General features: G+C 38.0%; 1 protein-coding gene across 1 annotated transcript in view; it reads left to right on the forward strand.

Annotated features, from left to right (window-relative positions):
* Window positions 1–27,915, forward strand: part of COL25A1 (collagen type XXV alpha 1 chain) — a 324,158-nt gene that overhangs the window by 275,055 nt on the left and 21,188 nt on the right. Inside the window, exons 21-35 of the mRNA XM_055797890.1 lie at window positions 8,732–8,794; window positions 9,483–9,551; window positions 10,466–10,510; window positions 12,181–12,225; window positions 12,775–12,852; window positions 15,891–15,914; window positions 17,368–17,412; window positions 19,007–19,051; window positions 19,355–19,435; window positions 20,166–20,228; window positions 22,001–22,051; window positions 22,413–22,439; window positions 24,567–24,647; window positions 26,551–26,586; window positions 27,464–27,517. Coding sequence (XP_055653865.1) covers window positions 8,732–8,794; window positions 9,483–9,551; window positions 10,466–10,510; window positions 12,181–12,225; window positions 12,775–12,852; window positions 15,891–15,914; window positions 17,368–17,412; window positions 19,007–19,051; window positions 19,355–19,435; window positions 20,166–20,228; window positions 22,001–22,051; window positions 22,413–22,439; window positions 24,567–24,647; window positions 26,551–26,586; window positions 27,464–27,517 — 807 coding nt within the window. The remainder of the gene's footprint in view (window positions 1–8,731; window positions 8,795–9,482; window positions 9,552–10,465; window positions 10,511–12,180; window positions 12,226–12,774; window positions 12,853–15,890; window positions 15,915–17,367; window positions 17,413–19,006; window positions 19,052–19,354; window positions 19,436–20,165; window positions 20,229–22,000; window positions 22,052–22,412; window positions 22,440–24,566; window positions 24,648–26,550; window positions 26,587–27,463; window positions 27,518–27,915) is intronic.

Here is a 27,915-nt window from a genome sequence, read left to right on the forward strand (position 1 = left end):
TTATCCATTGTAATGGCAGACATCTCTCAAATCCATTGTGTTGCATTTTCTGGCATTTGGGCAATACAGTCCTCAGATTCATCACTGAAATGGGAAGACCACAGAACACAAGCTTCTTCTCAGTAGCAGCACTTTATGCAGGATCTGGCTTTTCTTTAACATTTCTAGCAATTCTTCCTGTTTTTAAAACAAATACTGAAACAAATTTTGTGAGTGCAACTAAGTTTTTATTCTACCGTGTTCAAGGAAGCTGCTGTTGAATGGTTTGGCATGAGAAAAGAGAGGATGCTTAGCCCTTCTGCTTTTAGGATGTAGGAGAAGTTTTCTATTTTCAGATCCAGTGGAACTAGCTGACTCAATAGACTTGCCAGTATTAAGCATCTTGTATCTTTTTATTCAATTACTTTGGATTGACTTCCCTGGGACTGTGCTTGAGCAAGGTTTCAGAAGAACCTTGATAAGGACATGGACTTTTATGAAAGCAAAAGCAGTTCTAGTTTTCATCTGCTTTGTACTTAAATTTCTTTTTCTCTGTACATACTAGAAGATCTTATCCTGTGACTTCCCTAATTCCACGTGAAGACTGAAAAACTTGCTGCTCCACAGAATGTATTTTTTATAAGAATTGATACTCCTTTCATCCAGTGAGTTCTGTTACAAAAGAAAACTTTCAGAGAAAATGAGAGGCAGAATTTTCAAGCTGGGTGCATAGAAGTTACTCTCCTATTTAAACTCTTTCCTAACAGAGACTGACTGTTGTTGAAGCTCATGTGTTTAGATATCGGTCTTCTCATCTGGTAGCAAAATGAAAGGAAATCTGAAGTAAATGGTAGCTCCAAGCATTTCATTTTGGAGTCAATGTCATTCATCACTTATAGGGAAGTTCCTCAAGCTCCCCTTTCCCCCCACAAGTTCTTAGGAAGGCTGGGCAAATTTTCCTGATACATTTTTCCTTTTCCATATTTCCATACTTCTTCCAGGTTTTCTTCCTTGTTAGTGGCTGTTACCAGAAAACCTGGAGGGCCTATATCTCTCTGCATTTTTTCCAGAACTCAGATATTCTCGTGCAGGCTTCAGTTCATCATTACCTGTAGGTCACCATACTCGGACCACTTTCTAGCCTGAACTCAAGAGCAGGAAGGGACCAGCTGACCTTGTGACAGGCACCTCCAAATCCAGGATCCAGACATTTGCTGAACACGTTAATTGCAGCAATTGAAAATTTTGGGAAATCAGCTTCAAACCCTGCTTCATAGAAGCTTAGGTTTCTCCCTGAATTGCACTTTCCTGAGCTGATACATATTTTGAAATATTAAACTGTGAACTAATCTCCAACCTTTCATCCCTCACATATAGTGTTCTTAAGAGTGGGTCATCTGCCTGAGCAGAGGAAAATATACAGTGTAGTATAGGTCAAATACTGAAAAGTAGACTGGAAAGATGTATGTTCTGGGTGAAAAAGAGAACTGATCTAAAAAAAACAAGACTTAGTACCTGTGTTTGAAGGGCTTGTTTTCAGAAGTAGCTCTATGCATGGGTAGGTAAAATATAAAATTTTAAAAAAATTACACAACTGTGAAATTGATTTTCAGTATTCAGTTTCTAGAGTGGAAGTACATATACAAACATGTATCTGTATGGATGTAGCTATGTATCTAGCTTTGTTCATTCACTCCTAACTGTCTGGTTTCCATATGTTACAGCAGTAATTACTTGCATAGGGTAGACATGTAATTTCCCAGAACTAATTTTGAGAATCAAGGCCAGAAAATGAAATCACTGTTAACATTGGACAGTATGCATGTGTCAGGAGTGTGTACTGGCGCATTCTTTGAGATATATTCAGTTCTTATTAATCCATCAGAAACTATATCTTCGAAATCATGAAAGCTCTCATTTTCTTTCCTGGAAAAGGCTAAAACATAACTGAAACACTGGATGTTGTTTCCTCTAAAGCTATTAGTAATTGGAAGACTGAGTTTATAAAGTTCTATTTCACAGCATCTGTTTCATAGTGTATTTTAATTTTTTTCTTTGGGGAAAAAAACCCAACAAACAAACAAACAAAAAAACCCCAATCCAAATCCAAAATTTTGAAAACAGCTGGTTAATCTGAGAGTCCAATATTCTGCTGTCTTCAGAAGTCAATCAATTTTGTTATCCAGAAAGAAGACTTGACATCAGTAATCTGAAAGTATTTCTGTGCCTCAAATACACAATTTTAGATGGTCAGAAAAGAGTGTGTGCAATAAAGTACTTTATATTTCAGAGTAGTAACAAAAAGTCCTTAGATTTGTCATCTAACTGTTTTCTAAAGGAAGCAATTTGGTGAAAGATTCTTCATAATTTAACAGTTCGGTCATCACAAAGAATTAAAAACAAGGCATTTTTTTGTAATTACATTAAACATCATTACAACAAGTGTTTTTATTCTAATTCTGAGAAGCAGGTACCATGCTGACTTGAATTATAATTAGCTTTTAAATAAGAAGTCCTTGGCATGACTAATACCTGCAGAATTAATCAGTATTACTGGTTCTGTTAACACCTTCCAAAGCAGCATACCTTCTAAGCAGGAAGAACTTAAAAGGAATGGGAATATTAGTCTCACTAAAAAGCAATAAATGTCGTACAAAGTAGGGTATGTTGTGAAGCTTCAGGGTTTTAGCCAGGTTGTAAGGTTTTACTTCTCTAATTCTAAATGAATCATAAGGGCTAAACATGCATCTGGAAATTCTAAACCAGAATGTTTTTTCTAAGTTGAGAGAGTGATTTGGGAGTAAAGATATTGTTTCAAATGCGATGAGTGAGCCAGACAACCTGTTTTAACTGGTCATTTCTGGAGCCAATCCTGAACTCTTACAAAAAGCTTTAACAAAGACCTTATAAAATGGGGTTAAGGTTTTTTAACAGATTTCCTTTTATCTTGCCTATTTCTTTCTTATGAGCTGAATACTGTAGTCCTCCCAAGAGCAAAATTCCGTTGGACATCAGGTTATATATAAAGTCCCTTTAATACTCTTCACATTGAGAAATTATAAGGTGCCATTCTCTCTGACTTGTATAGTCTAAGGCCAACGGAGTTTCTGAAAAATTGTCTCACTGGAACTGAGTGCCATAGATGCAGGCAGGACATAAGTAAGCACAGCTTCATCAGTTGCCATGGACTGCTCCATTCCAGTCTCCTGAGAATTTACCCCTTGTGCCTCTCCAGAGTGGAAAAGTTGCAGCATTTTGGTTAGATAGTAATCTCAGTAACAATGTCTGAGGGCAGAAGATGGCAATTTCTGGGAAATCAACACAGGTAGCAGTGAACCAAATCCAATTTATTATAATTTCATAGTTGTTCTACAAATTGCCTTGCATCTGGGTTATGGGTTTGGGGTTTTTTTGCTAGGTCTTCTTCTGTATAGCATCACCTTTGCAGGATTTTTTCAGTAGAGTTAGGCAAGGAAAGGTTATCAGACTGTTTTTGTTTTAAATATGCCTGGAGTGAGTCAGGGTAACATTTAAGACAAGCATACCTTGGTTTCTTGATGTGATTAAAATGAGAACCCTTCCATGACAGTGCTTGTCAGAAAGGATACTTTGGGCTCTCCCAAGATCTATGACTCGAGTTTGCAGGCTGCCCCATGCTGGATGCAGGAATTTTGGGAGAACCATTAGACCTACAGGCAGGAGTTTGGAAGCTCCAAGCCTGCCCCCAGGTTGTGTGTGGAAGTATGTCAGGGTTCTCCTCCAGCCCTCACAGCTAGGTTTTCCTTGTATGAAAACTGTGAGATGGACCCACATTAGCAGAATCCTCCACAGGAATTCTGGATGTTTTGGCATGGTTTCCCACCCCAGAGGTGTGCACACGGGAGTCCTGGCCTTGGAGTGTTCAGACTTCCAAGTAAATGCGAGGGAAAGGTGAATCCTGGCTCTGTGGCAGACCTGCCAGTCAGCCCTGGAGGCGCAGAGCTGCCATGGTCCCAGCACTAGGGCAGACACTGAATATAATGTTTCAGGACCAATAAGCCATGTAATAAAGGTGAGAGTCTGACATTTAAACTTCTCTAACTAGTTCTAGTGCATAGCACTAGATAAGGATAAGGATCGAAATGACATTGTTCCTTGCAAATTCATGGTCTAAAAGTTGGTTTAGTCTCATTTCTACAGCATAAAGAAAATAATGCAGTAATCTGATGTAGAAGGAAAATAGTAAGGTGGTCATGAGACTTTAAAAATTTGGGTTTTCTAAGAGCTGTTGCACAATTTAAAACTATAAAGGGAATAACTGGCTCGTGTGTTTTAGTTTTAGCAACAATGAAATATTTTATCAGTTACTTCAAATATTTTTATTTACCAAAGTAGGATAGTAATTTCAGAAATGGAAGCAAATTTATTTCATTGTTACAGAAAAGTCCATGGTTTGGGTGCTTTTCTGCAGCACAGCTTTTCTTTTTGGCAAACATTGATCTGGATGGGAAAATGTGTGTTACATTCATTAGAAGAATAATTATAGAAGGAAGATCCTTCTGTGGGAAACCCGTGTATCCAACAACTGCTGTTCTCTACTGATGGGTTGTATCAGCATAGAGCCGTGTATTTCAGGCACTGAAAGTGGGCTGGGTCCCTCTGCAAGAGCAAAGTTTCAAATACTTTTGTTGTGTGTGTCAGTTGTGCAACGAAGGCTAATTCTATCTGAATACAGTATGAGAACCACATTGTTAGTAGACATTTGCCAAATTAATGGTGTTTAAAACAGCAATTATAATTGCAAATGGAATTTCAGCTGTTTCACCTTTTTTAAGTGAAAGTCCAAGTTTTAGCCAATTACAGGTTCTATGAAAGTTCAAACAAGACAGTGACCGTGAACCATGTGTCTTAGGGTTAACCTCTAATATCTAAGCTAACCTCTGCCTCAGCCCATAAAAGCTTTGATCACTGTGAAAACCAATTTATGAATATGTCTAGATAATAATCCTCATTAAAATTTTACTGTCCTCTGAAGTAAATTACAGGCAGCTTTTTTACTATTAAATTCTGATACAGCTCAAATTGCAGTAGGTGTACAGCAGGCTTTTTTCTTTTTCAGACATTTTATGATAAAAGGTGAAAATTAACATTAACAAGGTTTGTGAACAGTAGTATATCATTTGCTGTCTGACCCACTAATATTTCTACAGTTGACAAATATTTGAGGGTGAAAATGAACACATAGAGGTAATCTTTTAGTCTTTTAAAACAGTAACATATCAAGCCATTAAAAATTATTAAAAAGAACAAATCACTCCTGTAAACTGGAAGCAATTTGCAAGCTTGTTGATTTTTTTTTTTTCTAATACGAAGTTGCCTGTGTTGTATGGTTGATACAAATTGCTCCAAGCCCTAACAGCAGGTGAAGTTTGAATGCTGAACTTCGTCTTGTTGGATTTTCTTTCTAAGCAGTTGGATCACTTTCTAAGCAGTGATTTTGTAACTGTGCCAAAGGGTTGAACCAAAATGCACAGTCATCACTTGCTGATGGCTTTCTATACAGCTGCCAAACTGTATTTCAAATGGGGGAGTTCCCTACTCTTCTTTCCAAACATACCTGTTTAACTCCTCTTTCTAGATTTTGTGTTCCCTGCCCCTGCTTTAGCAGGCAAACAAGCTTGTGACAGATTTTCACTAAAACTTTGGGTTTATTGTAAGAAGTTGTAGTGAGATGTTTAGGGAACTATTATAAATCTTGGTTACTTTGATTCCTTCCATTCCTCTCAGCATTTCACAGTGGTTTGGGACAAAGTCCTGGCTCATTTAATCAAGAGACATAAGATCAGGAGGTGTTTGTGAATCCCAGAGCTACAATATTGTCAAATCAAAGTGCAGTCCTAAGCAAGCACTTACTTTTGCTTTCCTGCAGCTACCTTCCAACTAAATCATAGATATCATATATTTAAAACAAAACCTAAACCCCTTAGTCCTTGTTTTCCTAACTGCATTCCTCTATGGTTCTAACATGTTTCTGTGATGGACTAATCAGAATGGTCTCTCCCTTGCTTTGCATAACAGGGACATCTGCATGCCTTACTGAGAGAAAACTGTTTTCTTTACATTTCACACATCATTGGCAGTGCTAATTTTGATAGATTGTCTATTTTTTTTTCCTATCTGAACGGCATAAAGGATAACATTAAGTAGGAAGCCAGCAATATTTGCAGAATATAATTGCAGGATACAGTAGGTATGAGGAATGGGCATTGCTTCTCATGTAAATGTTTCTCTTCTGAGTAATTGAGACAGAAATGCCAGACACAAACCTGAGGTAACAGTTGTTACCTCCAGTAACTTTGAATGGTGCAAAATTATGATGCACAATGAGCATTTTAGTTAATGTTTTATGCTGTGGTTACACTCAAGAAATTTGAAATTAAATTAGAGAGGTCACAGTTTCACATTGTCCAGACTTCTTGTCTTTTTTATCTAGAAACTTAGTTCAGATGGCAAATCAGATCTGTCTTTTAGTCTACTTAGCCTCACCAGCATGAGATAGAGGGAGAGTTGCACATTTTTCTTAATGTAGCCGGGTCTGAACTATGCAGTTTGTGCAGTAAGAATAAGTTTAATGTGTGATAAGAATATACTCTTGGATCATGTTCAAGTTGGCATCTACCATAACTGCCACATCCTTCTCAGCAGAGCTGCTACTCAGCCAGTCTGTTCCTAGTCTCTGACACACCACTTCTTCCCCTCCACATTTGATAATGTTTTAAAACTCTGTTTCGTATAAGATCTGTATTCTACTTATGCTAATTAAGCCACCAGCTTCTCCCGTTATCAATTTCACTAGATATTGCAAAGCACATTTTTCTTGTCTCTTCAGAGATTTTGGAGGAAGGTGGGACCTCCTTTTGGACCTTGACCAAAAGTGTTTTTTTGTGGTATGCAACTGGTATAGTCCTGAGCAAAATGTGAGAATTTCACACAAAAGCTGGGCATCAACCTCTGAATGACACTTCTAAGCCTTACCACTGAAAAGATTGAATCATGTAGTCACTGCACGTTTGTTCTTCCTGAAGTCATAATTAGCTGGCCAAGAAATTAGTCCCAGTAAAGTCAGTATTAAAACAGTCTGGGGCTATTGAGTACCTTCTTATTCTAAAATAAGTGATTGAAGCTGCATTGTTCTTCATCTACTGACTTTAAAGTGCTTCCATCTGCAATGACACCCTTATGTTAATCTTGCTGATGTGCGCTAATATGAAGACTTGCATAAACTGTAAGGTTATTTTCCCATAACAGCAAAAAAAACCCATGCTTGTCTGTGACATATTTGTCTTAGTTTATTTCTTTGTTATAATTTTTTGAACCATGGTCAACTGGACCTTTGTGCTAGAAAACTCATTATTTTGTTGTATTTTTTGATACTCTAAATTGAGGTCAGTGAGAGCTTCCTATGGCTCTCTGTATAGCCACAGGAAGGATTTCTCTGGTTATAGGTTTGCTAGAGACCTTCTTTGCTTTGTTAATGATGTTAATGATGGATTGCTGATGACAGTGAAGATGAATGTGCAAGAAATCTTCCTAATTTGCTTACCCCATGCAGTTTACCTGTATTTCTATGGAAGCGAAGAAGTGAAAAGAAGAATTATCCAACTGCTTATATTCACTGTCTCTTTATGTTTTCAGTAATCATGTCAATATAGGTTTATGACACATATGTATTTTAGCTATTTGAAGAGGCATTTGATAGGTAATTTTAGTTATTAATTTCAGGGATATTGTTAAAAGGCTAATAAATAAATCTTTATTAATTGGGGTACAGTACTGATTTTAAAATTCACCATAGCTTGTTGGGTACATCTTCTTCACTCAAATTTATGTGAAAAAAATGCAAGATTAAATAGCAGGAAGCCTGGTCCACAAGAGTTTGTGAAGGAAAACGTATGGCTTATTAATCGTCCGTGATGCCCCTTCAGGCATAAAGATGAGTAATAAAATAAGTCCTTACTCCTCTGCTTAATGCTGCTTCTGCTACAACTTAGCTTGATTCCTGCTATTTGCCTGTTACATTTGTACAAATGAATGGGCAGGAAGGGGTCGGAACAGAGAGGGAACAGGGAGAGCTGTGGCTCTTTCCCAGGTGTTCACATCCAGAGAAGTCATCAGGGTATAAAGAACTGAAGAATGAGGAGGGAGAGTACCATGGTGCTGGGAGTCTCTGACTTGGAAGGTCACTTTTGATCTCCATTTGGGGGATGCTGCAGCTAAGTACCTCCCTTGTAAAGACATTGCAACAGGACCATCTGGCCTCTTCATTTGTCATTGCTTTGTCATACCCTTACCCTGTCTGCCTATCTATTCACATGCTGCAATAGAAAACTATCTTATAACACATGACTAAAATGAACTGTCCCTTTTTAAATTTAAGGAATCATTTAGAACTCCCCTCCTGTCTTCAGACTTATTTTGATATTCGTTTGATATATTATGTTATAGTCCAGGTTGCATATTAACAGTTGTTAACCTCACAAAAATGATGTTTGACACCTCCATTTGCATTTCATGTGCTGTGTGATGGCTAGCTGCAAGAATTCATGCTTATGAATGTTACCTATGATGAAAAATACGTCTGTGTAACTGCTGCATCACAGCTGGAGAGCTGTAAGCAATACAGGGAAAATACTATCCAAAAGAAACTTGTGTTACTGTAATTATATACTGCTAAATAAGTAATCTAATGTTCCTCTCATATTGATTTTTAAAGGGTGAACCAGGTTTCATTGGTCCACAAGGAGAACCTGGGTTGCCAGGGCTACCAGGAACAAAGGTAAGAGTAATTGGCCAACACTCCAGTGGAACGTCCTTAGAGCCAATGTCAAATTCAACTTCCTCAGCAAGTAGTAGAGACTGAGACTGTACTAGTGGAGGAAAATGTGGAAGGTTCATGGACCAGTGCTATGAGATATGTGTCTTTTACCGATGCCGTCAAATAATGTGAAGGCAGATGTTACATCCATTCACAATTTGAGTTCATCCATTGCCTTTGCTCATGTTAGCATGCCAAAACTTGTTCAAGAGGCATAATATGTATTTTTAGAAAAAAGCTTGAAAGTGTGTGGAGGTATTAGAACTTTGATATTGTAGACCAGACTCTGAAATTACAGATCCACTAAACCCATATTTATTTATTTCTTCCTGTGGGTTTTTTTTTAGCCATTGTATGGCAAAGTTAGAATATTATGAAACCTACAGTCTCAAAGTTTGGGAATCTTTATTGCAGTCCTTTCAGAATAGGGGAAAAATACCTTACAAATCCCATTTCCATTTTGAAGCCCTCTTCTTTTGCCTTCAAGAAGACTGTATTTACTCAGGGGACAGTTCCCCAACTCATTTCAAGTCACAGTTGAACGTGAAAATGTTTTCTTCTGATGGTTTGGTTTCTTTGGTCATGCTGAGTTGGTGTTGTGCTGAAGACCACCTAGTATTTTGTGATATATTTGTATCTCTTGCAATAGGGTGACAGAGGAGAGGCAGGCCCTATTGGGAAGGGTGAGCGAGGTGAACCTGGAGTTCCTGGACCAAAGGTCAGTATGATTTTATGTTGGAAATGTTTTGCTAGCTTTACACCTATGAACCCATCTTTTTTCTGCAGAAAAATAGAACAAAACATTGGTGAGTAAACTTTTAAATGAAAATTCTGTCAAATACTCCAGTTCAGTCCAGAAGACAATAGCAGTTTTGTGTTCACAGCTGTGGAACTGCTGTCTGAATCAACTCTTATTAGTTGGAAAGATACTACCTACATACACTGTCACAGAGTTAGCCTAATTCATTCCAGCTAAAGTCCTGACCTCCAGGTCCCTAACTTTCAGCATCGAACTTCAAACTCTTTGACCAGTGAAGCTATTGAATGCAGAGAAAATCCATTTTGCATGCTGTTTTCTAACTCTGTAAGAAAAAGATCATTCTAACTACATTTTAGCATTGTCTTAATATTTTCCACTGCGTCAATACCATCAGTTTTCCTTTTCTGGTACATCTTGAAAACAGTAGGGCAGATTCTGTGCTCCTTGGCCAGTTAGTTTGTATTCACCTGAACTGCTGGGAAAAGAAGTTGTGGTAATGCTTTATTTTAAGCTCCTTATTTTAGGACATTTAACTATCTTCTCTGTCTCTTAGCTATCATTTTTCAGGAGCTATGGAATGACATAGGTCATTCCCACAAACCAATGTTAACGATGTCTACTCTTTACTAATGCCAATACTACTTTTCCTTTGAAAGGATGGAATCTGTGGCCTTTGCATGCTGGTGTTAAAGAATATATTACTCTGAGTGCTATTAAATTCAGTGCCTTTACAGATTCATTATCTTGGTCATATAAAATGAAGTATTTCTGCTGTTCTATACTGTAGTTAGTCATTACTAATTTTCTTTTTTCTTTTTCTCGGCACTCCCATTTCTCTATCATCTCTCTCCTGTCTCTTTTCCTTCAAACAGGGGAAAACAGGTGAACCTGGATCTAGAGGCCCAAAAGGGTCAAAGGTTAGTAGTAACAAAACTGTCTTTAGTGGAGTAATTAACACAATGGTTTTAGGATAAATTATTTGTAACATTTCACAGAAGCTTCACTTATCTCTTTAAAAGAACTTGTAGCAGTCTGCAGTGTTCTTTATAAGCAAAACCTTCTGACTTTCACTTTCAACTATTAGAATAAAATCCTGCATGTTTTAAACACTGTTTCTGGTTCTTTCCCTGTTAGAACATCTATTCAACTGCCTGTGCAACTTGGTTTCTCTCTGTGTAACTGATGTGTGTTAGTCCTCGCACATGCCAGGAACCAACACCTGACAATGCCTGTGAAGATTTAATTGGTTTTTGCAATAATTCTGTGGATCCACACTTTGATGAATTGGGTGGGAATCAGTGGTATTCCACATACTGCAGGCTGAGATGTGTTGGTCATAAGTCCTTCAAAGGCAAGACTTGTAGGTTACATTAGTGTTTAACCTACTTTTAAAAACTATTTTGATTATATCTATCCATCCATCTCTATATAAATATAGTTGATTAGCATATATGTGAAGAGAGATAAAATATATGCTTTTCTATTACTTCATCTGTTGTGCAAATACTGTGCTGACTGGACTTCATGTTATATTATGGAGTCAAAATAAAATGAAAGTAGAATTGTTTTGGCAGTTATTGAGTCTACTGTCGCAATAAAGATGACGAGACAATGGAGACTGGTGGGATACTGTTTGCAGCGCTTGTAAGGCCCATTCACAGTGCTTAAGAACATGATTAGATAAGTGCCACTTAACCTCATTCCAGAAGGAAACATTGGAAAGTGAGGGAGCAGATGAGGAGATTAAAGCGTCAGAGTGAGAGTGGAAGAGTGAATCAGCCTCTCATTTGCCTACAGTACCTGGACACTTCCAAAATGCAGCAAAAAGATAAATACATCCCCTTTAATTCCCTTTTTATCAAAAAAGAGAAATACACTTTTCATTTTACCTGCATATTTGTCTTGAAAATATGGACCACAAAAGTCAATCTAGTATTGGGAGCTTCATTTTTTAACATGACATGTTAAAAATGTCTAATGACATGTTCACTGGCTGCTGCCAAAGCGACACTGAGAGACAGATGTCACAACCTTGATTTTGTCCTGCCACTAGCCTGCTCTCCATATTCTTCATTAGCCCCAGGAAAGTTTTCTGGTTTCTAGGTTTTCTATTACCACAGGTGAATTAATCATTCTTCCCTGACTTTTGCCAAAGTTTTATAGATTTCAACACGAACAAAAGTTGCAGTTCTTACCCAGATTAATCTGGAGTAAAATAAAAATATACGATCTTGCTATGAAAGTATGAAATTAAATGAATCGTAGTTATTGGATGCTGGGTTATGAATGCATACATGTTTGAAATTCTCTCTGTTGCTTAAAACATATTAGTAATAGTTGGGAAAAAAAGCTTGATTCTTTGGGACTTCTTATTCCAAACCAATACAGCACTCTGTAACAATTCACACAGAACAAAATGGGTCGTCAACCCTGCCACAATACAGATTTTTAAAGAAATTTTTCCTTTAATTAAGATCCACATTCTGTTTATGATGAAAGACCTTTTAAACTGGTTTATTTAAAAGGTAAGAACTACATGATATATTGTCAAATGGCATATCTGTTTTCAAATATCATTTTTGCATAGGGCGATACAGGTGACAGAGGTGACACAGGATCTACAGGCCCACGGGTAAGTCTGCTTCTCATTTCAGCTGTTTGCTTTCTACTCTTAGATTCAGTCCACGCTATGAATTGAAATTGTGTCAGCAACTCTAGTTAATCTGGTGAAATTGGGCAGTTGACTGGTGGAATGTGTGTTGCTAACTGGCCTTTAATATGAATAACAGCCCTTGCTACCATTTGGAGCAGTCTCCTGTTCACAGCTCATGGGCAGGATGTTACATGCCAGATGTTCTGACATTGTTCACAGCTAATACAGAGCTAGAGTATGGGAACTGCTTAAATTTTTAACCTCAGAGGTTTCATATATTTGCTTTCCCACTGCAGCACAAATCACTGTGTACTGACTTGTTTCTTTATGTTTACTTTTGAAAAAATATATATTTTCCTTTAAAAACAATCTTTAGTTTAATGGTAACTTTTGTGGTTTGTAGTAATATATTGTAAGTGTAACAAGATTCCAACACCACCCAATCAAATCAAAGCATGTGTCAGTAGTTAAATGTGTAGAATAGTCTTTGGCGGGTGTCTCAAAATTTTTATGGAAAATATATTACAGGGACCACCTGGACAGAAGGGTGATCAAGGTGCAACAGAGATAATTGATTATAATGGCAATATCCACGAAGCTCTGCAGGTATGCAATACAACACGGCTGGAGTGGCTTAGTCTGATCTGGGAAAGAGCAGTTTGACAGCATTCTACTTCTCTTTTGTGTAGACGTTGAAAACATTTTGTTTGCAAAGATTTGCAAGATTTGCTGAGCTAATTAATCAGGGATCTCTTTCTATATTTGGAAACCATGTTTTCTGTTCCATGTTAGACAAACTGTTTCCTTGATACAATTTAGCTGAGTGAATTAGCTTCATTTCCCCTGGAGTGTACTGACATCATCTAATGAGGATAAAGCTGATTCATTGCTGGCTCTGGTGCTTAGTGCTGAATTGATGTAATAAGCCACATACATAGGTTCAACAGAAGTGTCTGCTTTTCAGTTCATGTAGTATTATATTGACATTTCTTTTTTTCCTCTTTTTCCTCCTCCTCTTCTTATAAAATGCAAAGTGCAGAATATTTGAGATTTGGAAACCTTGTAACATGGTTCCATTAGCAAGCTGTGGATTCAGTCAGCAACTTGAGTTTGTTAAATAGACCAAGCACCAGTCTTCCAACTTATTTATTTCCAGAAAACTTATTTTGACTGGTGTGCAGAAAAGTGTGGAGGATTAAAGTGGGGTTACAAAAAGAATGAATGAGCGTTTGCATAAAAGCAAAGTACCAAGGTGACATATGTCATTGCAGTCAAGGTGATTTACACTGCAGTCTACTCAGATGCAAATTCCATGCATTATAGCTCCACCGAAGTGAATGGCTTGCTTATGTGCAACTGAAGAGTGAATTTGGCTCATTGTGCAACTGATCATTTTCTCACTGAATCCGCTGAGCTGTTTTTTCTTGCATTTACTCAGTGGGAGCGGATAGATGTCTGGCCAGTCATTTGTTTTTCAAGACTTTTGAAAAATGAAAAAATCTCACTGCATTTACTAAAATGTGAAAGCTTGTATGTTGTTAAGGCTAAGTCCACTCTTTCATTGTGTGTGGCGTCTATGGGGAAGTCTACATAGGCATGTTGTAAGGCTCTGAATTATATCTGTCTCATTATTTGGTTTACTTTTAAGGGACACACAACTTTCAGTCTTTTAAATCAGTCTCTGAGATAGATGCCTGAAGTAGCCTGAAATTAATGTTGCATATCACCAGACACATTTACCAGGGGCTTTAGCCCCTGTATCTCCTGTATCCTGTCTTTGTGTGTTAACTCTGGCATCAATGTTACTTTCAAGTTTCCTCAGAAAAGCTGCAGCACATCGAGGAGTCTTAAAAAGGGACTAAAGTCTGAAGCAGTGGTTGAAACTGTATTAGGAGGCCCTTTTTTGTAAATAATTTCAAATGTCATCACCTTCTGATCCATGGCAACAAATAATTTACATTAATGGAATGGTTCTGCAAGGGTGATCTAAATAAGATTATACAGGAGCAGTCAAAAATACCCTTCCCAAATCCAGCTCAGTCCTTTCAGATGGCAAGCACCCATTCCTATGTTTCCTGGTGCCACCTTCTTGGGGGCTCTGAGATTTGCAGCTCTCCCATAGAAGCAAATGAGAAGTTTCAGTGCTCAGCACTAAGCTGTGAACTTGTACAGGATTTGGCCTGCTGATTTAAGAAGTTGACAAGAGTTTGCAAGATCTGGGCTGCCTGTCTGTTTTTTTAAAATTTAGTAATCAAGCAGCCTAGAAGCTTCAGAACAATTTAGTTTCTTTGCTTTGTGCCTCCCACTCAATTTCATGTGTCAGTGGAGAAGGTGTCTTAGTCCATCAGCACTGAAAATTGCGATCTTAAAATCATCATCATCATAGTTTGAGCAAGACCCCTGCTAACTGTATGCAGCTTTCACTTGAAGGACAAAATTCATGTCTGTAAAAACCTAATCTTCAGAAGTATTCTGCAGAATTTCCTAAGGCAAAAGGCAGTAGCTGCAAAAGTTTAACCTTTGTAGGAACTACAGGATCAGATATTAAAACCTGAATATGCTGCTGAAAAAGAACCCATTAGTGTGAACGTGGAAACATTAATTTGTAATAGTTTAGGTTTTCATATCTAAATAAACTAAACTTTTAACTATTTTTAAAGTTCTTGATATATTTCCATTAATATGTTAAAATACAAAGGACATAAATATATTAAACCCATATGTTAAAGAACACTTTTTTTCCAAGTACTTCATGTTGAGCAGCTTCCAGATTCTTGACAACAGTATGTATTGTTGCACTGGCAAATGAAAATTCTTTTAAAGTTTAAAACAGAAGATTGCAAACCTTTGTTTGCACATAGGAAAACTATTAGAAAAGCTAAATATTTCCTGTTCCAAGTAAGCCAGTACGTTCTTCACAGGCAATAGGAAAGCATGTGCAAGCAGCAGTATTTGGGGGTTTTGTTCTGTTTAAAAATGTAGACAAACATTTTAATGACTTCTAAACACTGTTTCACTTGCTTTTAGATTCTTCTTTGGCAAACAAATAGTGTCAAGTCAAGATCTTTTGCTTCCTACATGAAAATGTATTTTGTCTTTCCAAATATTTAAAGCAGAATTGCAGTATCTATAGCTGGGTTTGTAGACCGGAAGTTTTGGATTTAGATCTTAACTTTTATGTACATCTACATTTCTATATGAAAATCAACGTTGTATCTCCACTCTACGATTTATATTTCTTAATTATACATTGGTGCAGAACCTGCAGAGAATGCAAAACATAGGGCAAGTCCTTCAGTCAACTTACGACACCAAATCATGTTTTATTAAAATGTTTAAAAAAAAATCTTTTGGAAGACTTTTGCTGTGGTTTACCTATTTAGTCATCATTTATTTGATCTCTTAAATTGTATAAGAATCTGCAGTCTTCATCTGTTTAAACTCCTGATTCTCATAGAAGCCAAGTAGCTAGTACAACATGGGGAGTTAAAAATAATGTGGTTTTTACTCTCATTTTTTGGAGGCATGGTGTGTCCCCAATACAGCATAGGTTTTGTGGAGATGATAGTTGTAGCAAGCAGAATAATGTATTTCCTTGTTCAATACTGGTAATTGTGTCTCTTGTTAATACATTTTGCCAACAGAGGATTGCCACCCTGACTGTCACGGTAATTCCTATTGCATGACTTACTGTATGTTGTAGAACTTCTCCTTTGTGTTGTAGCATGTTCATAATTCTGCTAGTTTGGGACATACTTTCATTGGGTGTCAACCTGGTTCACATCATCACATGTATTTATTTGCTTGGTGTTCCCATAACAGAGAACCTCTGGTTAAATGCCATTCAACAGTGGAACCAGTTCTGCTCCTGCCGAATTAATGACAAAATTTCAGTTCACCTAATTAAGAGACCAGGAAAGTATAGAATTCAGTAATTCTGTAGGTACACATCTAGGCAGATGGCTGGTTTGGAATTTTTAGTGTATGTTCCCATCTTTGTGTGTCTCCGTGGAACATAGAATGAAAACATGAAGCAGAATTTGAGTACCAAAATAATTTTCAATTACCAACCTTATTTTCAGGGCAGAAATTCACTTCTTTCAAATTGGCTTGCAAAGAAACTTCATTTGGGAGCTTTCAGACCAGATGCAAATTAACTCTTTTCTAAAAAAAAAGGCCTGTTGCAGCTAACTATAAATAAGTAAAGCTAAGTAGAAAGCTCAAGTATGAGGAATTCTCTTGCCCCACCTTATCAGATCTCAAAAATCAAAATAAACTTTCCAGCATCTGTCCCCAAAATTGTGCAGACATCTGAACACTCCAGTGCTCTTACTCCAGCTGATTTCTGTGGGAGGTTTAGCCATATCAGGCCAGACACAATTTCTGAGAATACTGACACCAGCTAGGAGATGCTTAGAGTATCGCAGGTTCTGCCTTTTCTTAAAGATGCATACTTGGTATAAACAAATTATTTTATTCTTCTTTCTCTTTCAAGTTCTTCTCTGCAAGATTGCTCTTAGTTCTATTTTCCCATCTGTACAAATGGTCTCTTTATATTAATAGAGAGGATTTTTAAATGTTGATCGTTGATTTTTTTTAAAAGGATCCCCCGCCCCGTGCACCATCCAAACCAATATTTGATAAATGACACTGTCCCCAGCCTGAGGCAGAAATGAAACAGATAGTTACAATTTAGTCCATGGCAAGTTCACAAAGCACTGGGTATCCCCAAATACACTTAGCATCTTTTAGCAGAATCCTCTTTGCAATCAGTTGGAAATTTTTTCTGAATGTGGATTGTTTTGGATCAGGATATGAGCGCTGGCAAATGTGGATGATGTGAGTTTTGGTCTCCCTGCCATTAAGAGGAGTTTTGCCATTTTGTCAATGGGAGCAGCAGGACCTTATTATAAAATATGAGCTGGACTCATTTTAACAGGTTTTTGTCGTACCCTTTTGGTTGTTGAGAGTTGTCATAGATTAACCAACTTGTCCCTAACTGTTCTTGGTTTCCCTTGTGTTAAAAATCTATCCCATTTTGCTGTTGTACAGCCTGTGTTTACATGGCAAGTCCTGCAGGAATTTATTTAAAAGCTGAGAGGTTTGTATGTTTCTGTTTAGGGACCACCAGGACCACCAGGACCCCAAGGGCTGCAAGGGCCAAAGGTGATATTCCTTATTTTACCCATTGTATCTTAATAGTGAAGGTATTTTCTGAGTTTTTTTTAACTGGTGTGTGCACAGAGGTACATGGATCTCTCCTGTACAGAAAATTTAACTGCAACTTTACCAAATATGGTATGTTTCAAACTTTGCGTCCAAGCCTTTTAATATGTAGCTTTCCAGAACAGGTGCTTTGTTTGGTTGCGACACACACATGCTCAGCTGAGAACCAACAAAAATGATTAGTACTAAAATGGGGCAAAAGCATCCCCACCCCCCCCCAGATCTGCACTAAGGCTGTTCCCTAGGATTTTGCAAAGTAGCCGCACAACCAGATGCTCTTACTCATCACTTCTGGCTGGATAGGAATGAGGTAGGCAAAACTGTGTGCAAGGCACCACTGGCCACAGTATGAGGGCATGTGAATGAAGATTTTATATTACAGTGGTGCCCTCCCAAACAAGTACAGCATTTTCTAATGACAGTAAAAATTAAAGGACGCACATGCAGGCAGGAGCCTGGCTGCAAAGCCAAGCCTGCTAATCCCACCTGGCTGATGCAATCATAGTACCAGAACTGTAAGTGAGTAGCCCACACAGAGACAATGAATACCATATGCTGCACTGTTCTGTAAAATTTAAAACATAAATTTGCCTATACTTTAAAAAAAATAAAATGCTGCAGTTAGTGGACCTTCCTTAAATTGGTTTTAAATTAGTTGAGATAATTCTAGTTCTTAAATACTAGATATATTTTCTGTCAGTGTCTCTAAGCTCTTCCAAGAGTAAATACATCTTTCTTCAATAACAATGCTAGACATTTCAGTTTAAGGCTTCATCCAAGGTATCATATGGAAATACATCACATTATACAACTTAATTGTTTTGAGAAATTGTGAGAAATCAGGTTCATTCTTCTACATGAAAACTGATAATGGAATACACTGTTAAGTGCGCAGAAATGGCTTTCTGCATTAGGATCTACCCAGCATTTCTGCAGCCTGGAGTATGTTGTAAAACACAAAGGAGTTGGAGTGTGGAAGAGGTTGTGTTCCTTCACATGGGTGAGCGTTCTCATCCAAAATTAATGATGTAAAGCTGAATTCAACCTTACAGGAGTTGTTTTCCAGTATTATAGCCTCTACCCATCAATGTAACTTGTTCCCTTGGAGAATGTTGTTCAGGAACCAGTCATAGGGCAATGTTGTGAACTCCTTTGCTGGGTGATTTATACTAGCCAGGGAAAGAAAACATGAAGTCTCTGTCTACCCTACATATATTGAGAGCCATGATCCCTTATTTATTCCAGTTGCTGACAAAGTTCCCATTGGATTGGAGTCTTTTCACAAAGTTTCTGGGGTTTCTTCTTTTTTTTCCCCTTTCTTTTTATGCACTGTCTGGCCTTTATACAACCCAACGTTTGTGTAATGCCCTCATCATCAGGGCTCTTTATATATGTTGCATATAGGTATTATATATATGCTGTTTGTTTTGAAGGTTCTCAGGTTTTGCTGTTGTTAATTATGGCAATTTCTCTGCCTCTTTCCTCTGATGTCTGGGACAATTGGGATAACCCAATTCCATCTCAACTTTTGCAGGGTGAACCAGGAGCGCCAGGAGCGCCAGGAGCTGAAGGGGAGCAGGTACATTATGTGTAAATAATGCAGTGAAGATCATGTGAGCAACCGTAGGTTATTTCAGGAGATTTCTGTGATCTAATGTTGTAGATTAGATTTCATAATTTAGATAATAATAATATGATGATAGTAATTAATAAAGAACATTATTATCTTTCTGCATACTCTAGCCTAATAATGGCTGCATTTCTACATATCAATAACAAAGGTCAATCCGTAGAATAACTTATTTTGCTTATTAGGATCAAAGCTAGAATTCTGTTGGTGTATCTGTTTGCACATGACTTGCTGAATAAGTACATATTTTAGGGTCCTAAAGGCTCAAAAGGAGATACAGGTGATCCTGGAATGCCTGGAGAAAAGGGAGGAATTGGTCTGCCTGGCCTGCCAGTGAGTATAAAAAAATTAATAAATTTTAGCTAAAATACTTGTAATTTTTCTTTCTTCTGCTATCAGGAATTTCCAACAGTACTGATAAATTGCAAATGGGACACAAAGCACTGGGGAGGAAAATTCTGAGATTGTTCTGCAGCTAATCTAGGAGGAGGTGTAAGATTGTCAGAACTTTTCATTCCAGTTACAGTCAAACAAAATATTGCTTTGGGAAGAGAGAGATTAGTTGGCACGTGGATCAGATTTGTACCTCTCTTGTAATATATAATGCAATTTGGGCAAGTGTAGCTTGTAGGAGAAAGGAGTTATGTTTCAAACATTTGTCAGGAATTTTAGATGACTCTAGATTGAGGAGGGAGAGAAAACACATCAATATTTATGGGATGCATTAATCCTATTCCTATATAGACATATATGTACAAATGAAATTTCTCAGTAAAAATAGAAACAATTCCAAAAATGTATCCATAATACAATATACCAACTTAAGAACTTGTCATAAATATCATGCCACAATTGATAGCTGACAATATAAAAGCATACCTTTACATTTGTTAAGTTTATTAATAAAATAACACCAAAATTTTAAAAAAGGAATCCCATTATGTGTGCTGTATTATTCTTTTGAAAAAATTATAATTATTTGAAAAAAAGTATTATAATTTCTATATTGATTGCTAACAAGATTAAAGCTGTTTATAAATGCCATTTTGTAATGATTTTGTAGGGAGCCAATGGTATGAAAGGCGAAAAAGGAGATGTCGGTTTGCCTGGTGCCCAAGGTCCTTCAGTAAGTCTCAGTGTGGTGTTGCAGTGAACATAGTGGTCCATCAGTGGTTCTCCAGCTTTTGATTCTGAACAATAGTTCATATCCACGACTGATCTTTCCTGACATCTTTGACGGTTCCTACACTGGAACTTTCAAAATATTTTTCTTTTTTGAATAATTTTTGCTTTTTTGAGAATTTACAGATTTCTGGTCATAGAGCTAAATAGTGTTTAAGAAATTCTGAAGATATAATCCTGTTCTGTTATGTTCTCTCACTATGAACATTCCTGCTCACTTCAGTGAAAGCCTTCTGGCTCTGTAACGAATCAAAAGAGAAATACTTTGCAAGATAAATGAGAGAGATGAAACTGATGGGGGGGGGGGGGGAGGGGGAGGGGGAAGAAAACCCAACACCAAATCTCTCTCAACACCTTGTATTCTGAGCATCTGAGAGAGACCAGTGAGAACTAGACTAGACTGACTTCAGTGATGTCAGGAATAGTGGTATGTGATCCAGGATAAAGACTAATTTTATGAGACCAGACATTCTCCTGTTTTTTCAGAGCATTGTAAAGGCATTTAAAAAAACAAACAAACAAACAAAAAAAAAACAACCCACAAGCAAACAAAGAAACCAAACCCACAACAAAACCAAATCAAACAAACAAACCTCCCCACACAATACCTTTATGATATGGGTGTTTGACATTACCAGAGCACAGTAAGTTAGGAAACCTCAGAGCAGAAGTTAACTACTGCTGCCTTATTAGCGATGTGCCCTGGGGATTTGAAACCACAGCTATGAGGAGTCAACAAGGTTACCCTCTGCCAATGACACACTAGGCACCCTGATCTCCAAGTCTCTTTCTTTTGAAATTAAAATTAGTTACCAATTAATTCACTAACTGATTAATCTTGTGCTGATTGTTTTCACTTGAAACGAGGCTTTTCGTTTTCAGGAGATTTCACAGATGGTGGAGTCTCTGTCTTATGTTTCAAAGCTGATTTGTTGCTGCTATTGCCATCACCAACTAGTCTGGCAGAAGGGTTGCACATAAGTCTGGAGACCTGATTTAGTATCCCTCCTGCCGCCTTGCAGGTTACGATAACAGCCCTTTGGGATTAAACCCGGGAAGAGAGGTGATATTAAACTGTATATGTCATCGTTAAATTTTCTTCTATGGATTTATTAGGTACACAGAAAGCCAGCACAGAATATACATGCAGTAAGTGCTGAGCAACCTGATTACATATTTTAATGACTTTAGGGACTCATTGGTACAAGTGAGCTGAATGAAATAAAAGGAAAGACAAGGGGCAGTTTTGAAAATATGCCAAGCCCTAGCTTGAACTTAGTATCTTTTCCATTCATCAGTATTGAGGAGGAATAAATCCACACATTGTCGTCTTCTGTGTCTGTAGATTATGTAGTACAGAGACAACTAAGGAACACATACCACAAAATATTAAAAAACAAGCTCAGTACTGTTTGTTTTAGAAAGACATCCCCCCAACACCTCCCAGTAGCTTAAAATGTATCTCAGACCCTAGGAGTAAGAATCAGGAGACAGGCATGCTGCCATATGGCACAGGTAAACCTGTGCTTCAGGTACCCGGTCTTTCAAACCAGAAAAAATTTCCATTCCTAAACCCTTTCTAGATAGGCTGTCAATGTGCACCATTGTATCACTATGTTTGTAAGTGCCTGCCAACAGAAGGGTCAGTCTGACTTTTGGTATCTGTGAGGGATTTTTCACTCTGCATAATTTAATGCCTTTGTTTTTTATCTGTAGATGATAGGACCACCTGGACCACCAGGGCCACATGGTCCTCCAGGACCTATGGTAAGCTTGGAAGGAAGAGAGGGTCTAGAAAGGGCCTAAGTCCTCTTGTCATTTTCATGCTTGCTTAATAGAAGTGCTATGAGAGCATGTGACCATTACAGAGAGATCTAATTTAGAACCTTTTCTGCATGTCTTGAAGTTCACAGGAAGCAGAGAAACAAATTACATCTGCCTATGTCATTGTTAACACACTAGTGGTCTGGTTCAGTCTCTGAATCAGGTGTTCACAGTTGCTTTATTGATAGCTGCATTTCATTTGTGAGGACAAAAATATAGGTGCAACTTGCACCCCTATAAAGCAACAAACTCTTAAAAATTTGTGGCATATTTTCATAATAAAAAATGGTATCTTTATTTTCAGGGACCTCATGGACTGCCTGGCCCAAAGGTAAATTAATGGCTGCCTTGAATAGTCACGTTCTTGATGTCTGCAGAGTGTCATGCTTTGTTCTTTAATGCATGCAGCTATATTTTGTCTTATGTCTCATTTAATAAATGTTTCTGATATTCTTAAACCTTAAAGCAGATTTTAATATCAACAGATAGCTCAAAAGCTTTTTAGATTTTCTGTGATTTTTTCTCAGTAGTATTTCTATTGAACATTGGCTGTATCCATTTTTTGTATTAATATTTGTGATGTGGCACTACATTATTTATTTTCCTATTTATGGGCAAGTTACCATTGTGCTTGCAATTGGAATTACTTTTGAACACAAAAGCATGTCACATGCTCAGGAAATGGAGTCAGACAAACTATTCTTTATGCTCTCTTGCATCTCCTACTTCTTCCAGTATGAATGGTTTTTCACCTTCTTAGGTGCCATTTACTTTGCTGACCAGTTACCAGTTCCTTCACACATTATGCAAGTTCCCGATGACAAACTCATGTGTGTATTTTCATGTTTTCCAGCCTGGACCCCCTGATCAGGCAGGTCTGCAATACTATTTGAACATTTTCCACAGCATAGTGCATGAAGATACACTGTAGGCACCATCTATGCCCATGTAAAGAGCTCAGGAGGAGGAAAGGGGCTTTTGGCAGAGTTGGAATATTTTGATTTGTGCTTTGTAATTCACTAACCACCAGAAACTAAAATTCAGTGTGACACTATAGCATAGCATTCATTAGGGCCAGTGGTGTTGTCAGGTATGATCATTTTAACCACTATAGCTCCCTAATGACATGCACCTTTCTCAAAAAATAAGTAAGAGCAGGATGGGGTTTTTTTTAGTTTTGAGGATTTCTTTTGTGTTTTTTTTTAAGGTGTGAGACAGAAAATCACAGGTTTGGCTCCTTATGAGACTGTGTTACTTTGGCAAAAGAAGCCTGAGTCATAAATCATTTTTTGAAGTCAAATCTGTTCCATCTTAGCACCAGCCCTGCCTTACCTCAGGCTTTTGGCCCTGGACCCAGGCTTTTGTGAGGTTTGTCAGGTCTGTTTCCAAAACTTCAGCATTTTCAGTGCTACTGCTCCGAAAGTCACATCGAGTCAAATAGAAGCATGAAGAAATGGCTACTTAGCCGGGGTGCAAAGCAGGCAGATGATGTCTGGAGTTACTTAAAGCAGCTGACAAGATTCTATTGAGATTTTTTTTTACAAAATATGAATATGATATAAGGTAACATAATGTATCAAAGGGAAACCTAGGAAGAAGGCGATGGAGAGCAGCCTAGATGAAATACCCATGTATTTCTGTTTCCCAAAAGAGGCAGGTGTGGTCAGTACTCTTTCTGACTGGGCAGCCCTCATGCTGAGGTAGTTTTTCATGATGCAAGAATGATTTATTGGCAACTCCAAGGCCACCATTATCCTCTTAGTGACGTTTGATGTAACGGCCTATGCATAATTTAACAATCACAACAAGACAAGTGCCATTTTTTATGCTGTTTAAACTTCTCTTTATGAACACAGAAACTGTGGACCTCCCAAACAGCTTGGCATTGTATAACCTATACTGCTTCTTTTAATTTGTTAGTTTAATTATGTATGCTTAAAGGTTTAAAATATCTTTATGTTAGATTTTGCTGCAAATTCCAGTTTGTCATATGAAAAATTATTGCTTTCTTACAAAATGTACTTTTCAGGAGATCTCACTGTAGAAACCTGCAGTTTTGAGACTTATTTTTCTGAGTTTCTTTCAGTTGGAATTATCTGCATAGAATGGTTTATGGGATTTGAGGAAATTCCAAAAACCCCTGAAAGCCTGAAACTCATGCTTAACTCAAAACCATCTAACTATAGTGATAATTATTAGGAAAAGACTCAAAAGAATCTGTTACTTATAAGTTTCCTGTAGGTTTTTTCACACATCTTTTAAATCTCCAGCGGACATCTCCCAAGTGCTTTTGCCCAGTACTGTATCGGTATATAAATTGTCAGTAAACTGAGAAGGTTAAATTTGTGTCCTTGTTTCAAACTGGAATTTGCAGCCATTTCTGAGACTGGCTTCTTCTATCCCAGCTTAAACACCCATTATAGCACCAAAAACTTGGCATTTATACTTTTACATTTAGGGTGAACCAGGGTTAAATGGTCTTAAAGGATTGAAGGGTGAACCAGGTCAAAAGGGTGACAGAGGGCCCCTTGGTCTTCCAGTAAGTAAAAAACCCCAACTATTCAATCTCAGTGCAAATCACAAACTTCTCTTTCTACTCCTGATAAACAGCTCTGGTTTACTCAACAGCAAACACAGAATATACCACCTCAGAGCAGAGCATCGGTCTTTGTTTTGTTTTACTCCAGATCTGTGCTATTGTCCAAAGTAACGTCCTGTAACACCCATTGCTGTCAGGTTGTTGGTTTTTTGTTATGTGTCAGTTGAAAGTGTTCAGTGTCACAAGGATGCCGTCACTCCCATTACATTATTCACATTGTTATTTAAGTGTCTTATGGTGTTTGCATTAAAAAAGGAAACTGCCCTTTCCCCCATCTCTTCAGTTATCCTCCCTCTGATTGTACTTCTGCAGTTAAAATGGAGAGACCTAACTGAGGAAAGTTAAAAATTGATTTAGGGATTATTTTTTTTTTGTCTCATTCATTAGGGATGGTGGATTGTTACTTTTGCCTTGTTCTTTAGAAAATTTCCATTCGGAGTGTTTGGCGTAAATTTTGTCTTAGAATGAAATAAAGGACCTTAAAAGTAAATTTTCGAGTGGAAACATTATGGTTCTTAAAATTTAGGTTGACAAAGAGAAAATAACTTGTGTGCTTACTTTGTATGTTTGAAAGCACTCTGAAATGTTAGTTTTATTTTTTGCTCACAAAAAGACCTCATTTTTCCTTTTCTTTTTTTTTTATGTATTACTCCACGTGATTATATTGTTAATAGTAAAATACAAGAAAAAGAGTTAGTTGACCCAAAGGAACCCAAACCCCTCTGATTAATATTTTCAAGAATTATGTGCAGGGCCTGCAGACAAATTTATATGCAAAATTATGTGCAGGGCCTTCACTAAGAATGTTCAATTATTTTGAAAAAAAAAGTTCATTTTCAAGTAGACGGTCACAGCTACGTAGAGAGGGGGCTTTGGAGGCCTGAGCCAACTCCCTGAAAGTGCTAAAAAGAAGAAAGTTTTAGTTCTGCCAGAAATTATTGTTGTCGCTCGGAGCAAAATATGCCATTAGTTTTTCAAATTTATGTAAGTCTTGTCTTGCCTCCTGCTTACAACTTTTTCTAAATGTCTTTTTAAGGAGCAAAGTCCAAGTGTTTGACTGTCTAAAAATGACTCATTTTGACCGTTAACGAGGGTTGGTTTAGCCCCCCGCCTTCTGCCCCTTCCTCGCCCCGATTATTTCCCAAGTCCCCAAGAGCTGTGGTCCCCCCGGGCTCAGAGTGACCGCCAGCAGTGCCGGGCTTTCGCTGCCGCTCTGTTATTCGCACAAAATCCACGAGAGGTCACCCCGTCCCCAAGGATGCCGGAGCAAATAGCCCCGCTGCCGGCTGCCGCCCGCCCCCGGCCAGCCCGCGGCTGTGCGCTGAACTGGGAGGACGCTGGGAAAACAGGCGACGTGACGGTCTCCCGGGCTCTTGGAAATGAATGAGGCCGTTGTAGTCGGGACCCCGAACTTGGTGACTGCATAATGCAGTATTCTTGCACCTAAGTACTTTCCATCGTGGTTAACATACGTTGTTCTTTCTTCGTGTAGCGTAGTATGCAGTATTGTCAGTATTTACAAATAGCATCTAAGTAAATTGAAAAGTAAATATTTGTGTGTTGAGGCTCAAAAACACCCTAACGCCTGGTGCTTGTAGCACTCCTATATACTGTGATGTGCAGGCAGGGGTGGGTCAGTGATGTTACAGTAATGTGAGAACAGAATCAGGCTCTTGATGTTTTATGTGGATTTTAAACCAACTAATGTGATACCCATTCCAGAACCCTGTCACAACTTTTACTGTATGTTTGAATTATGTTTATTCATCAGCATCATTTACTAATCTCACGTTCTTGTCATTTGTGTTGTATCCATCATCCATGCTTCCACCTAACCACACAGGGAGCATCTGGCTTAGACGGAAAGCCAGGACCCCGGGTGAGTCCCTTGTCTTTCTGTGTCGCTCTTCGTTACTTGGTTCGTGTGCTTTCCAGCGGCTCCACCAGCCACGCTCATGGAAAGAAGGCCAGACACCACAGGCATTTTCCAGGCTGTATAAGAAGGGGCTTCGAGCAGGCTCTTAGGGCAATGTGTGTGGGAAAGAGAACGTAATTCTCTGGAGAAGGAGCTCTGGTTCTTAAAAAGGTTGTTTGGTTTTGATTTTCGGTTGGACAGCTACCTTGGCTGGGGTGTGTATTTTCCCGAGTAAGGTTAGGGATTTAGTTCACACAGGAAAACATGCTTGTTCAATGCTAATATGGAATCAGCAAAATGGATGCAGAGGTGCTGGGCTTCTGCCATAGGCATTCTGATATTAAACATAAATGTTAAATTGTTTCCTTTCTATAATGATAAAGAAATGGATAAAGTGAAAGAGGAGTGGAGTTATGTATTTGAAGGCTTCTCTAAGATTCCCATTGATCACTGCAACAGGCAAGTCTACCTTACAGGTGGACATTTCAATTTAAAAACTAATCAGTGTTTTGAAAAATATGTATCTTTGTGTGACCTTTCCTTTCACTTTTTCTGGCAAAATTTCTTTCAATAAATGTAAAATCTTTGTAAATCTAATGGCTTCCATGAATAAAGTAAAATCCAACTAGAAGAAAAATGTGTTACCTCATAACAGGAGAGTTTGTAGTTGGCATTTTGAAAGCCAAATGTATTTGTTTGGCCGGGTCCCATCACAATTAAGTCTGAATTTTTAACCGGTGAAGACTGATTCCATGTTAGTTCTTGGCTAGAAGACAGCTGTTTAAACTAAAGACTTGTAAGAACAAGACCTCTCTCTTACCCTCTTTATTTCCTTTCATAGGGTGTAGATGGCCCAGTTGGTCCCCATGGCCCTGCAGGTCCCAAAGGAGACAGAGTAAGTAGATGTTCCATGTGCTTCTCTTTACAAACCAGCTGCCGCAATGGCAAAGTGTCGCGTGGCTACTTACAGTGTGCCTAGAGGTTACTAAACGCAACAGTATCTCATCTGTTTAAGGATCAGCTCGCAACTGGATAGCTGTTCTAGTTACACACACATTTATCTGTTTAAGGTCAGTTTTGTAACTCATTAACTTCCGAGGAGCTGGTATTTTGTAATGACTAATCAGTAAGAAAATTACAGGACTTTCAAGTTCACAGTGCTACACAGAACATAATTTTGGTTGATTTCATTACTTCATGTAAAGGGATTGAGTGAACAAACTGGGACAAAAGAAGACAGTGTGATCTGATTATATGCATGTGCAATGGCAAAAAAAAAAAAAGAGTACTCTC

This window comes from Falco peregrinus, chromosome 2, assembly GCF_023634155.1.
Source record: "Falco peregrinus isolate bFalPer1 chromosome 2, bFalPer1.pri, whole genome shotgun sequence".
Lineage (NCBI taxonomy): Eukaryota > Metazoa > Chordata > Aves > Falconiformes > Falconidae > Falco > Falco peregrinus.